The 13,470-nt window shown below is 49.1% G+C and overlaps 1 protein-coding gene across 4 annotated transcripts in view; it reads right to left on the bottom strand.

The window, feature by feature from the left end:
- The window catches only part of IP6K1 (inositol hexakisphosphate kinase 1), a 78,884-nt gene that overhangs the window by 17,821 nt on the left and 47,593 nt on the right, over positions 1-13,470 (bottom strand). For 2 of the 4 annotated variants that reach the window (XM_074958381.1, XM_074958382.1), the window contains exon 2: positions 3,630-3,973. The exons of 1 other annotated variant lie outside the window; for it this stretch is intronic. In XM_074958381.1, coding sequence (XP_074814482.1) covers positions 3,630-3,852 — 223 coding nt within the window. In that variant the 5' untranslated portion in view covers positions 3,853-3,973. The remainder of the gene's footprint in view (positions 1-3,629; positions 3,974-13,470) is intronic. One more of the 4 variants, XM_074958383.1, reaches the window with a different exon arrangement.

Here is a 13,470-nt window from a genome sequence, read left to right as displayed (position 1 = left end):
ATGCGTTACCTAGGGAGGTGGTGGAATCTCCTTCCTTAGAAGTTTTTAAGGTCAGGCTTGACAAAGCCCTGGCTGGGATGATTTAGTTGGGGATCGGTCCTGCTTTGAGCAGGGGGCTGGACTAGATGACCTCCTGAGGTCCCTTCCAACCCTGATAGTCTATGATTCTATGATTAAGGCAGAGGCGCTTTCTAAGGTTTGCGGGGAGAGCCGCTGCTGGGCTGCACCTGGGCACACCAAGTCGATCACTGACCTGGCATTCCTGGAGATGTGATCTTACTGTGAGTCATGGCACTCCTGAACCTGAGGCAGCCTCCATGTACAGGCCACCACAGTCCCCTGCCACCGTGCTCCAGGGGTGCTTTGGGGGTGTTGAGGGAAGGGGGCAGACCTGCAGCTAGAGCTGCGGTTGATGCAACAACTGTCCACAGCAATTGCTAAAGATGTCTCCTTAAGAGCCACTGTGTATGCAAGTTCTCCCTGGTGGGGTTGTGGCTTGAGCAGTCAAGCTCCCGGTGCCCACTGGGGCATTGGACTCCAAGCCCCCAACTCAGGCATTAGAAAGTCAGGAGCTGCTCACTTTGGCACGTCTACCTTAGCAATGTCTGCACGGCAAGCTGGGGTGTAAATCTAGAGCTCTCCAGCGTGCTGCACACTAACTGTCTGGGTGAACCTACTGCTGTGCATTAAAAGTTCCCAAGGGCACTCTACTGTAATGTTGCTTCAGCCTGCTCTACAGCAAAGTGCATGAGACAGCTGTTAGTGCCGTGGCGGCTGGGCCCGCGCAGCCACTCGGCGCTGCAGCAGGCTGGAGCGTGGCAGAATTACAACCCAACTTGCTGCACAGTATCACTTGCATGGACATGCCCCTAATCTCCCCACATGTCCCAGAGAGTGTATTAGTGCAAGATGGAGAAAACCATGAAACTTACAGACCCCGGAAATACCCAGTTAAGAATTGGAATCCCCCAACAGTAACTCCACTCTGCAGGGATGGCAACAAGAAGTGGGAATGTCACTGAAAAGCTCCAACTCAGGGCTCCTCTTCAGACTGCCAAGCGGCACTCTGGCTAGGGCCTGCATAGAAGTCCTGACAGGACAGTAATCGCTGCTGGCTAGGAGAGTTTGCACTCACACCTTGAGCTGTCTCTCCTTGTTTCCAGAGCTGGGTGAAACTTTTCAAAATTTGATAAAAAGGGGGGGAAATGGACACATTTTTGGGAACTGTCTGCATTTGTCAACTGGCTGCCTCATTAACAGGTGCACAATCACAGAGAAGCCAGCCCAGTGTCCAGCATGTCAGGTGAAGATTTCCTCATGGAGGCATGACTATGTGAGAAGCAGCACCTGAACAGGGTATGCCCCATGTTTGTAAGTCTGCCTGCTTCCCCTTGGCACACTAACACTCTCTGGGGGTACCTGGCCAGACTACGGCAGCAGCTCCCAGCTTTTGAGCATACCAGCCTGGGGTTCTGGACTCCCACCCCCGAGGGGCATGAGGAGCAGGAAGCCTGTCGTGCAGCAGTCAATTGATGGAGTTATGGTAACAAGTGGATAACCTAGTGTGCAGGCAGGAAGGGGACAAGAGAAGCCAAAGTCTGTATGTGCCATGCAGAGCATGTGCCCCCCAAAGAGCCTGGGCCAGGCAGAGGACCAGAGTGGGGGTGGAGGGAGGAGAAGTGGGCAGTGAGGGAAATGAGGAGTTTTAGCTGGCAGGAGTCCTGCCCCTTGGCTTGAGGGAGTAGCTTCGAGTGAGCTGTACTGACATGTGCCAGTGGGGATGCTTTTCCTGCTGTGAACCTCCCTCCCACACAGGTCTCGACTCAAGCTTCCACCTGAGGCTGGAAGAGGTGACCTGTAGTGACCTACCTCTAGGCCTGGAAGGAGATGGTTTTTACGTTTCCCCTAAACACACAAACCAATGAAAATATATTTCCATCCAAAGTCATAGACATTTACAGCTCAGCAATGTAAGAAACAGTTGCTTAAGAGCTTTGCGTTTGATGTAAGGCTATATCCTTTGGATAGTCTGACATCTGATGTTGACAGTGCGTGTTTGAATGGTTATAAAACTTTAACCTTTTGAACCTCAATGTCTACTGTCACTAAATAAATGTCTGACTCCCCTATAATTTCCCACAACTGGGAAAATTTAAACTGATACAAATTTTAAAAATGCTTAAAAACAAACATCCTCCTCCATTGAAATTACATACATGCAAATCTAACTCTGCCAAGCCTGGCCACAGGGAAAGGCAATTCCTCATATCCCAGTGGCCCCACAAATCACTTCCTGCAGGAGATGGAAGACTTTAAACCAGAGCTAGTTTTAGTTTTTGGTCACTTTGAAAAGTTATTGGTGCTCCTGGTCAGCCTGGTGACTCCTAGAGACTATTTGCATTTGGAGGGAGTAGAAAACTCAGTTCCAAGTGAACGTTTTCACGCTCTGACACATCTGTGAATGGTTTTTCAGTGACAAATGTGGCACATACAGGAGGGGTAAAGATTTCACTAGCTCTTTAGGATGACCAGCTAGACACCCATCAAGCTTTAACGTACTATCATGAATCACACATCAGCGCACTCGGACATGGAGTGCCTGGTGAATCTGTAAATTGGACCTAGTCCCCACATCCAGACTGCGTGTTAGAACGGTAATGCTGAGGAAAGCCAAGAGGAAAAGGTCCTTCCTCCAGGGAGCGTATCTAACTGCCTTACTCTGGCACAGATGCAGCTCAGCCCGCCCAAGACAGAGTCGTTTCACGTCTATAGGAAGGCAGGGTACCTGCAAAGCAGATCAGGCTTTGAGGGGGTGACAGCTCAACATGCTTTGCTGCCACCGAATGCCCCCATTCCCCTGAATATTCACAAACAGCAAGTAGGTCAGGAAAACCAGGAACGCACATTTTTAGGACCAGATTCAGAACATCTGCCTTGGCAGTTTGTTCATATTTTCCACACATCTGTTCCCATAGATGAACCCCATAAGAACCAGAGTACTGAAAAGAGCTGATACAGTCAAGCCCAGAAAGCAAAGGTACCGACTTCACTGTTCTATTTACACTCAATGCTGAGTGCCATGGGGAGCAGCGTTGAGCGCTGCAGGGAGCTTAGGGGAAGCTCAGAGAAGTAGCACTTTCAGTTCTGCTTTTGTTAGCCATCCGGAAGCAGGGTCTTCACCCTGGTGATACCTCCATATTCATTTCCCCCCAACGAAAGCTGGAATCCAGCACACTCGGCATGCAGCTGTATAAAGAGGCACCCATCACCTCCGTTTAACAACTTCCTTGTTTGATGTGAAGAGTGGGAGGACGAGCCTTCTGAGGCTATCTGGGCAGGGTTCAAAACAGGACTTTTCCGGCCGATCCACATACACTGAACATGGCTCAGTCAGGAGCTAATTCAGGACTCTTCTCAGAATGAAGCATGGCACTGAAATTATCTCCTTGATCATCAGCCACATGCTCAGCCCTGTACACACAGACCAAGAACACCCCTACCCACCACACAGTTCACATCATATCAGTGGAGAGCAGCAGGAGTGAAGGGAATGACAAACAGAACCTGCCCCCAGCTGCAGGAGCCCCACAGAGTGGGAAGCTACATTGTGCAGCAGCACTGGGGCTCACCTTTATACTCAGGCGTGAACTCCTTCATTTCCGGGGGCAGGGACTCATAGAAGCGCTGTTCTCGGGAAATGAGGGGCTTGCAAACAGTGTGGTCATCGTAGCGCATCATGCTGCTGTGGCCGCCCACCTGGTGAATGAAAGGCTCCAACAGGACCCCTCGCTCTCCGGCTCGACTGGCATTTTTGCCATACTTGCCCACTTCCATGGTTTGACAAACACACATTGCGTTCGGCACCAGTTGCACGCTTGGGGCATGGGGAGAGCCGCATGGGCTGGGAGGGGGCAGCTTCACGAGAGGCAGACAGCCACGGCTGAGAAATCCCAGGAATTAGTCTTGTTCTGATCTGCAAAACAATGGAGAATCCTATGAGAAAAGAGCTGTTCTCACCTCACTGTCTGGCCTTTCTCCCTAGTAACTTTTACCACATAGGAGTCCAACAAGTTTTCTACTAAGGAAGCAAAGGTGATCCTTCAATCATACCTGTAGCCCTGCCCGCATGGACGGGGATGCACACACTCGCTACTATTAGTATTTGGATCAAAAATGTCCAGCTCCCCACCCCACCCCCACGCCCAGCAGATGCTCTGACTCTTTAGGGCTAGCAGGACTTTCCCACAGGGGTTTGTCAAGTGATGGCTGGAAGAAATCTAGTATTTTGATTCCACTTAGAAAGTTATTTCCATGTGCTAATGGATCTTGCCATTAATAAAGTGATGTCACAATTGCAGCATACATTATGAGGGAGACACCCCCCCTTTGCCAACCCTCTCCGCAAATATCTAGCACTAAGAGCAGCACAAATACACAGAAAACTCCTTCAGGAATCCAAATCCTGCTATTTCTGCCACCACGTTTCTAGGATCCAACTTTATCTTTGATGAACTGCTACCATCCTAGTTAGTCTCCAGTGAGGACTGCTGTAACCTCCCGCGCCTGCCCTCCCGATGGCACACACCACCACCCAAAACACAGCCTCTGGCCGCATCCTCCTGCCCCGATCCCTGCCTACATCACTCCCCATCCACTCTCTCCACTGGCTCCTCCAACTCCACTAATCATCTTCTTCAAGCTCCTTGGCTTCAGCTTCGAGCACAGCCCCCCCATTCACCCTGCCTCACCTGACCAGGTAGCCAATGCTGAGCTGCTTGTGTGCCCCATTCCCCAGCCTCTCAGCTTCCTCTCTCCCTGTGGACACCATCATCCCCACAGTCACTCAGGCCTGTAACCTCTCTGATTCGGCCTTCCCTCTTGACCCACATATTCAGGCCGTGTCCAAATCCCGCTGCATAAGAAAAAGCAGCATCTCTGAAACTGGCCTTTTCTCTTCGCCAACACAGCTAAACTCTCACCCCAGCCCTCAATGTCTCACACCATGGCTACTGCAGCCCCTCCTCCTTGGCCCCCAATACGACACCTTGCTTGCCTCGGGTCCATTCTGAACGCAGCTGCTCAGGTTGCCTTGCTGGCTTGTCACTCTGACCACCTCAGTCTACGTCCCACAGATGCTCTGCTCACAACAAAATGGACAGTAGAGACAAGCCCATGGCCCTTCCTAACTTAGTGCTGCCGTACCTCAGTGATCTAGTAACTGACTACAACATTAACCCCACCTTGCCAGCATTCCCAGCCTCTACCGCCCAGCAGTCAGCGTCCCTTACATGCCTCCTGCGTTCTCATGCTCTCCCTTATGCATGGCAGGATCTCCCCAGTAAAGCATATCCTGCTTCAAATCCCGCCTTAGTGGCTTGGCTCATGAACATTTAGTTTGAGTGTGCTTAGGATTCATGTGGACCCTGCTCCATTAGCTGGAAGTTGAAGCTAGGCAAATTCAGACCAGAAATAAGGTGTAAATTTATAATGGTGAGAGTAATTAACCACTGGAACAATCCTTGACAATTTTTAATTTAGGATGGGCTGTTTTTCTAAAAGTTCTGCTGTGGAAATTATTATGGGGCAACTCTCTGGCCTGTGCTATACAATGGCTCACATTAGATCAGGGGTGGGCAAACTGCGGCCCGCAAGCCATTTTAAGCTGGCCCACAAGCTCCAGCTGGGGAGCCTGGTCGGGAGCCACACCACGCGGCTCAGCCCCACTCCGGCGCTCCCGCTGGGGCGCTGGGTCAGGGGCCGTACCACGCGGCTCCTGGAAGCCACGGCATGGCCCCACTCCGAGGGTCGGGGGCCACTTCACACCTAGAAGCCAGAGAAGGGACATGCCACTGCTTCCAGGAGCCACCGGAGGCAAGCACCGCTCGGTGCCTGGACCCATGAGCCTCTTCTCATGCCCCAACCCCCTGCTCCAGCCCTGACCCCCTATCTGCTCTCCAAACCCCTCGATTCCAGCACAGAGAACCCTCCTGTACCCCAAACCTCTCATCCCCAGCCCCACCCCAGAGCCCGCACCCCCAGCCAGAACCTGCATCCCTTCCCATGCCTCTACCCCAGCCCTGATCCCCCTCCTAACCCCTCGGTCCCAGCCCAGAGCTCCCTCCTACACCCCAAACTCCTCATCCCCAGCCCCACCCCAGAGCCCGCACCCCTGTAGCCAGACAGCCAGCCCCCCCCCCCCCCCCAGACCAGCATTGCTGGAAACACACGGGAGCCAAAAAAACCACAGGGCACTTAACATGAATTCCAGCACAGCCTTTGAAGCTGAGAGAAGCACAGGTGTGCTGCTACAATGTGCCACTGGGAACATATACAACAATTGGGCTCACAGCAGGCAGAGGCGCTGTGACAGACATGGCTCTTAGCCCCTACTAAAACAGCATGATGCACACACACCAACATCCTAGGTGGGAAAATATTTACCCTAATAAAAGGAATGTCCAGTAGTCGAAACTTATTGTTTCTCTCCCTTGCAAGTGTAAACTACTCTTGCTAGAGCTGGCATCACCCAGATAGACCAGCCCCAATTTGGCACAAGAAAGGAGAAAGAGAATAAAGGAGTACAGAGGTATAAGTAGGGGACCTACAGCACCATGATTTTTGAGTGCTTTTCACTATCTATCTGCTGGTCAGATAAGTGACAGCCTCCCAAGACTTCTGCAGCTAAGAGGGTCCCTAAGCCTTGTCCCTTATTCGTCTTTCCGTGGAATTGAGTGACCGATCCTGGCTTGGCACCGCTGGAATCGAGAGATGCAAGGAGGGTAAGAAGCACCCACACCTGATCTCCTATCTTTAGTGTACACATATTTTGAAATAGAGCTCTATACTTTGTTTTCTTTCTTTGGGATTGTAGCTTCAGTTTTGTAACTTGTTTGTGTGTGTAACATCTCTACACTTAAATAAGTAGGCACTAGCAATTTTGTAACCACATGATTAGAATCTAGTTTAATAAATTTTGGTAACCATTTATGCATAAGCCTGACTTGTTTCTCTGGTTTACTGTAAAGCAGCCAACACAATTAAAGAACCTCAGCCGTTTTGGCTATAAAGCCTGGCCATTAGGTGAGAGTACTAAGAGCCTAGCGTTGAGTTGTGCCGCCTCCACGGGGCAAACTCTTGGGGCACCTGTCAGTCAATCCTGACTGCCCGCTGCGAAGGAGCTCTGAGCTCTAGCAGTTAAAGTCACGGGTGTGGAGAGGCTCTTAGTGCTGCCATTGGGGCACCTGTCAGTCAGTGTTGACTGCCCGCTGCGAAGGAGCTCTGAGCTCTAGCAGTTAAAGTCACGGGTGGTTAGGACCTTGGGGCATCCGTCAGCCTAGCCCGGGCTGCCCGCCGCGAAGGGACAGTGCGTCCTAGCGGTTAAAGTCACGGATGGTATAAAACGGGCATAGCTGGCACCTCACCAAACATCCCTGGCCATCGGCTAACAACCCCCAACCAGAGCCCTCACCCCCTCCCGCACCTCAACCCCAATTTTGTGAGTATTCATGGCCCGCCATACAATTTCTATTTCCCAATGTGGCCCTCAGGCCAAAAAGTTTGCCCACCCCAGCACTAGATCAGTGGTCCCTTCTAGCCTTGGAATCTCTGAGAACAGAAGCTTTTTGAGGCAGGGACCTGCTCCTTTAATTTGTTTGTGAAGGGTCTTGCACGCCCATAGGTGCTGCAGAACTAAGGAAGTCATATGAAGAGAAAATGGACTCTTGCCTGAGAGATGCTGATGGGGCAGATTGGCTGGCCTGCCTGCCATTCTCTGCCTTCACTGCACAGTTAAGTTGGAATCTTTCCCAGGTCTTAGCCCAAACCCTCCCTCTGTCCATGCACAAGACCCTTGGAGCTGAGTTTGGAGGTACTTTATGCCCAGGCTAGCTGGCCCACCCAGTGAGCCAGGTTAGAACCTGGGCTCCAATTCAACTCAGGCTGGAACCACCCCCTTTGTGGTGAGGATGCAGGCAAAAAACAAACAAAAAAACCCCTCACTCACATGCTGATAGCCCTGCAATACCCTTCCCCCAACTTCCCCCCAGAGGACAGACAAGTTCTCCTGCAACTGACACAACGGACTGGGAAAGAATCCTAGAGTGTCTCAGCACTAAGAACTATGGGATATGCCCCCAGAGACACTCAGGTAAGCACAGACACAGTAAAGGCATAGTAAAGTGGATAGGTCTGTGCTGTAGGGATGCTCCAACCTGGATGAGGCTAAGCAGGGTGCTCAGACCCAGGTGCCAATCACTGTGGAGTGCAGACAGCCTCTGTGGTGTTTCTTGGAAGTGGGTCAAGGGTTTGAACCACATAGAAAAGGGGAGTAGAATTTTCTAATGTTTCCATCCCCTGCCTTTTCACAAGGAGGAGACCGGCAGAGGGGCAAGATGGTGCTGTGCACTGGACGTCAGCCACAGATTAGAGCAGAACGAGGCAGGAGTTATTTGGGGTCTCTTCCTGCAGTCTCAATGGTGCCTAGGAGAAGTTTATATTCCCAGCATTCTGCAGTGTGAGGTCCTGTCAGCACCTCTGTACCAGACAAAGCAAGGGGCACTGACATAATAGCATCCAAATGCATGGCTATCGTCATATACAGGGTTCAACAACTTTCAGCACCCCCACTATACAAACAGTTCCATCGCCCCTCCAAGGTAGGACTTTGGTTCTGTCACAGCTCTGATGTGGGTTTCTTATAATCAAGTCACAGGCTGCAGTTCTTCCCCAGCAGACTGGATGGAGCACGTTAGCCTCCACCTTGCCTCCCTACAGCACAGGTATGTGAAGAGGGAAAGATGTTCCCTGAAGAAGGTCTAGCCAGGACATAATCAACCTTTTCAATGACAGACGTGATTTCCTCAGCACTGCCAGCTCTCTCAACCTGGCCGGGACTGTCGTACCATTTGAAGTTTTAGTGACCCAGGTCTGGGGTTCATGCGATTCCAGAGGAATCTCAGCTGAAGAAGAAAAGATTTACAAGTATGCCAATGGTAGAGTGAGAGACGTGCCTGAGGTGGGCTTTTGGCACCAGCCCTATCAGCATGAGAGGCCATGGGTCCACACTGATACTTTGAAGCAGATCCTTTGGCCCAGTCTACTTGCTCAATGCCCCATGGGTCATGCAAAGAGAGCAGAAGCTGCCCGGTGGAGGGAGTCTCCAGTGGGTGCAGAGCCAGCATATTCAGCTCTTATGCCTTCCTGACCTCTGCCCCAGTGTAGCACTGTTAGGGTGGGGACAAGACAAGGGCATATTGAGAGTGGAAGGGGCTGTGTCTGGTGCCCTCCAGCTATCCCTAACTGGCAAGTGATCTCTTGGGGACCACAGTCAGCTAGCACATGAGCCTGGGGCAGGGCAGAGAACCAGGAAGCTGTAATGGATTGTTGATTTTCCCTCACTCCTAGGCTGCGTGGGGGAGACTCCCCAGTCTTAGGTGCGGTCAGTCAAACGCCTGTCCCACTTGCTGAGGTTCCCACAGCCCAGCAGGGAGGTAACGATGAACAGCCACAGGTACTTTCATTGCTCCTGTAATGCAGCAGGAAGCCAGCAGGGGAGCTGCTAAACAGCTGCAGCAGGGAAGGGACAACAGCTGCTCACAGCATTTTGGTTCAAAGCAAAGCTGCTCTAGATAGGGGTTGTAACTTGTGCTGCGGGGGGGTGGGGGGAGGCAGTGCCCGCCACAGTGACTAAAACTGATCCAAACCCTTCACTGTAAACCACAGGGTGCAGCCCTGTACAGTCACATTGAGGGCCACAGGTTGGACATCCTGACCTCAGGATCTGGGATGCATCTCCTGGATCCCACATGGGGAACAGAGATGAGGCTCTTCCTCAACTGGCCACAAGATGTCTCTGTTGCCGCACATATTTGAAAGGACCCGAAGTATCTCTAGGATGGGGATATAACATCTCTGTTCTTCTAATGCAGGGGTTCTCAAACTTCATTGTACCATGACCCCCTTCTGACAACAAAAATTACTACACAACCCCTGGAGTGGGGACTGATGCCTGAGCCCGCCTGAGCCCCACCATCCTAGGTGGGGGGCCCAAAGCCCGAGCCCCACTGCTCCAGGTGTATGTGTGCGGGGGGGACAAAGCCCCAAATTGGAGGCCTGTAACCTGAACCCCACCACACAGGGCTGAAGCCCTCATGCTTCGGCCCTGGGTCATGGGTCTCAGGCTTCAGCCCCAGACTCCAGCAAGTCTAACACGGGTGATTTAATCTAGTGTTTTAATAAAAGTGGTATAGCTTGTGGCGCAGAAATTTGCGAGTGTAGACATACCCTCAGTATGATCCTAAAACACAAAGGCTTAATCACAAAGAAAAGGTTTTATTCCCAATGACCTGACATAAAAGAGTCACCCACAAAACTGGGCTAAGAAAGACTGCTGCATTTACTCAGCTGTGCTCTCAGAAATAAAGTGATGGCTGCAGCACTCAAAACCCATTTCAAGTACAGTTGGACAAATTATTTGTAGTGAATAATATACCTGATTGAATGAACCATTTTTATTGATGGCAATTATTTGCAGAGCCTTTTTTAAAAAGTTTATTTGCCATTCATAATTACTCACTCCCTTGCCTTTGAGGTAGTCTAATGGAAAGCATGTATGGTAAATGATTATTATTACACATGGACACTACACAGGCACTAAACTGACAGATGGCTCCTTCAACCAGTTACAAAACTCTAGATACTTGAAAGCTTAAGAATTACTCATCCTGGCTCTTATTAATCTTGTTTAGCTAGCCTCTTATCAAAATCACTGTACTTGCAGTAGTACTGCACAACACAACATGCATAATGTCAGTCTATTGCTGAGAATGAATTGGAGAGGGATCTATTCACTCAAGCAGGTTCTTTGGCAGCTGTTCGGTGCTGCTGTGTTTGTTCCTGCTATATGTCAAACCAAGGAATGAGAATCTTATCAAAAGGCAACAGAACATTAAATCAATTTAACGAAAAAAATTTGTGAAGCAGGATGGATTGATTTAAATCAGCTTTTAATCATGATTTAAATCAGCAAGTAGAAAACCTTAATTTAAATAATCAATTTTAATCATATTCTGCGTTTGTACTTTTTAGTTATTCTTCTAAAGAAAGATTGATTCTCATTGGTTGGTACCCACTAAAACATGTCAATCTGCAACTAATCATAGCCTTTACACGAAATTTAGTGTTTCTTTTTGCTAACCAGGAGGGTACACTATATCTATACACTTATTTAAGCAATTATATAGCTTAACTTTTTACTAGATGATTAATGTCTTGCTTGTGATTGGCGTCAAGCTCTATCTGGATGGAAATTCAAATTCAATAAAAAATGCACAAAACCAACATTTTAAAAATTAAATTTAAGTGTATTGGATACATAAGAAAAAAGTTTGTCAAAACATGTTTTCCATTTAAAACTGATTTATTAAACAAAGGAAGTATTATCTGTAGTTAGTGAATTGAACTGATAGTTTCTGGTCATCATGCCCATCCTTCAGGATTTTGGAACTAGTAGATATCATCCTCTCACATCTAGCTTTTATTCACGGATTGCAAAAAGAAAAACTTTCCTGCTTTTTCAACTACCAGTTGGTTTCTTAACTTTGAATGAACTAGCCAATGAACTGAACTAACTGAATAAACTGTAATCAAGAAAATACTCTCTTTACACCCGCAGAAGACGTTACTGCTGTCAAAAGCTAGTTTAGCACTTCAACAAACTCAGATTCTAGGCGCTTAACTAGTGACTTCCACCAGTTCAGTGGTCTGACTCTCTTAAAACTTTGCAGCAATCATGTACTGCTTAATTTTTTTTTGTATTTCATTTAAATTATTATAAACATATTTTAAATAAACATCAGTATAGGTTTACAATTTCAAATTTAATTTAAAAAACCCTATGTGATGTTATTAACATGACCTGTGACTGTATAGATCATTGTTGCAACCAGGGTCCTATGCAGGGCTTTGGAGCGGAGCCCGGAGCTGGAGCACGGAGCAGCTCCAGAGCAGTGGAGCTGCTCCAAAGCCCTGGTCCTATGGTCAAGTGGAGGAGGTCAACTGAGGTGTCTATGGAAAAGTTGTAGTTTGCTGACTATGATTATGCTGTATGTGTGTATCATTTTTGTATTTGAAGTTATGAATATTGGCTATGTACTTGCATCTCAATGTGTTTGATTCTAAGTAGCCACAGTGAAGCATTTGGTCAGCTACTTGAGAAAGGACTATTCTCAGTAAGTGCCCAATCAAGAAACACTTAACTGACAATGGACTTTGGGAGACGCCAATCCACATCTGAGCTTTCCTGGGAAAGTTCAAACTACAGTACAGACCCGTTTACGAGCGGATGTCGGGAGTCAAGCCATCACAACCGCGTGTTAATGGACCACGGGTTAAGAGGGCCATGCTGAAACATCTTAAGATATCTATATACACACACACACACACACACACGCACACACACGTATAATTATCTAGGATTACATACGTATTCACAGCGTTCCAAATACTACAGGCCTATCTGTTAATGGCGCTTTGCAAGAATATAAATTCAAATGTGTTATCTAATAAAAACACTACTACTACTACTACACAGGGGTGAAAGTAACTCAGGACACTTACTGGTACGGGGTTGGGGCTGCTCTGGCCCCTGGAAGGGGCGGGGCCTCGGGCAGAAAGGCAGGGCTAGGGTTCAGCATCCCCCGGCCAGCCCTTCCAGGCCGCTTGGTCTGCGCCACCTGGGGTTCCCGTGTTGATTTAAAGGGCCCGGGGCTCCGGACGCCACTGCTGCGGTAGCAGTGTCCGGAGCCCCGGGCCGTTTTAAATCACTAGCACCAGGGCAGCTGCTTTGAGGATCCTTAAAGCACTGCCACAGCAAAGGACCATCCTTTAACATGTTAACATTGCTGCCCCTTCTCCCCGCCCCCCATCGGCAGCAAAGATGTACAACACGTTTCCACTCCACACTTCCTGTCGATTTCTATGTCAGTGAGTTAGTGAGCAAATCTGTAGCGCTACACAGCAAGTTCCTGTATCATGTGTTAACAAGTCTCGTGTGTTAAATAGGTAGCACTGGGAGGCATGGCGCTACCGCGCGTTAAGCGGATTTGTGTGTAAACAGGTCTGTACTGTAACATGTAAACACTGGCGTCGGCCTGCAAAAAGCTGAATCATTCATGAACATGTGACTTGCCTGGTGGCTACAAACTCCATCTTGTTACTGTGACTTTGCACAGAAGAACAAAGGGGTTTCAGCCCACAAGAGGGAGAATACAAAAGACCCTGGAAGCCTCTCCGTTTTGCCTTCAGCTAGATTGAGAGATGACTTCTCCACCCCAAAGAGATGCCTGAAAGAAACTGGAACAAAGGACAGTAACTACGGGGGTGTGAGTGATTGCTGGACCCAGACTAGGAAGGAGTCCAGTCTGTGAAAGAAGCTTATTGGAACATCTCTGGGGGTGAGATTTCATCTGTAAT

The sequence above is a fragment of the Natator depressus genome, chromosome 7 (genome assembly GCF_965152275.1).
Source record: "Natator depressus isolate rNatDep1 chromosome 7, rNatDep2.hap1, whole genome shotgun sequence".
Classification (NCBI taxonomy): Eukaryota; Metazoa; Chordata; order Testudines; family Cheloniidae; genus Natator; species Natator depressus.
Note: the sequence above shows the minus strand (reverse complement) of the source record. Positions and strands in the feature narration are given on the sequence as shown.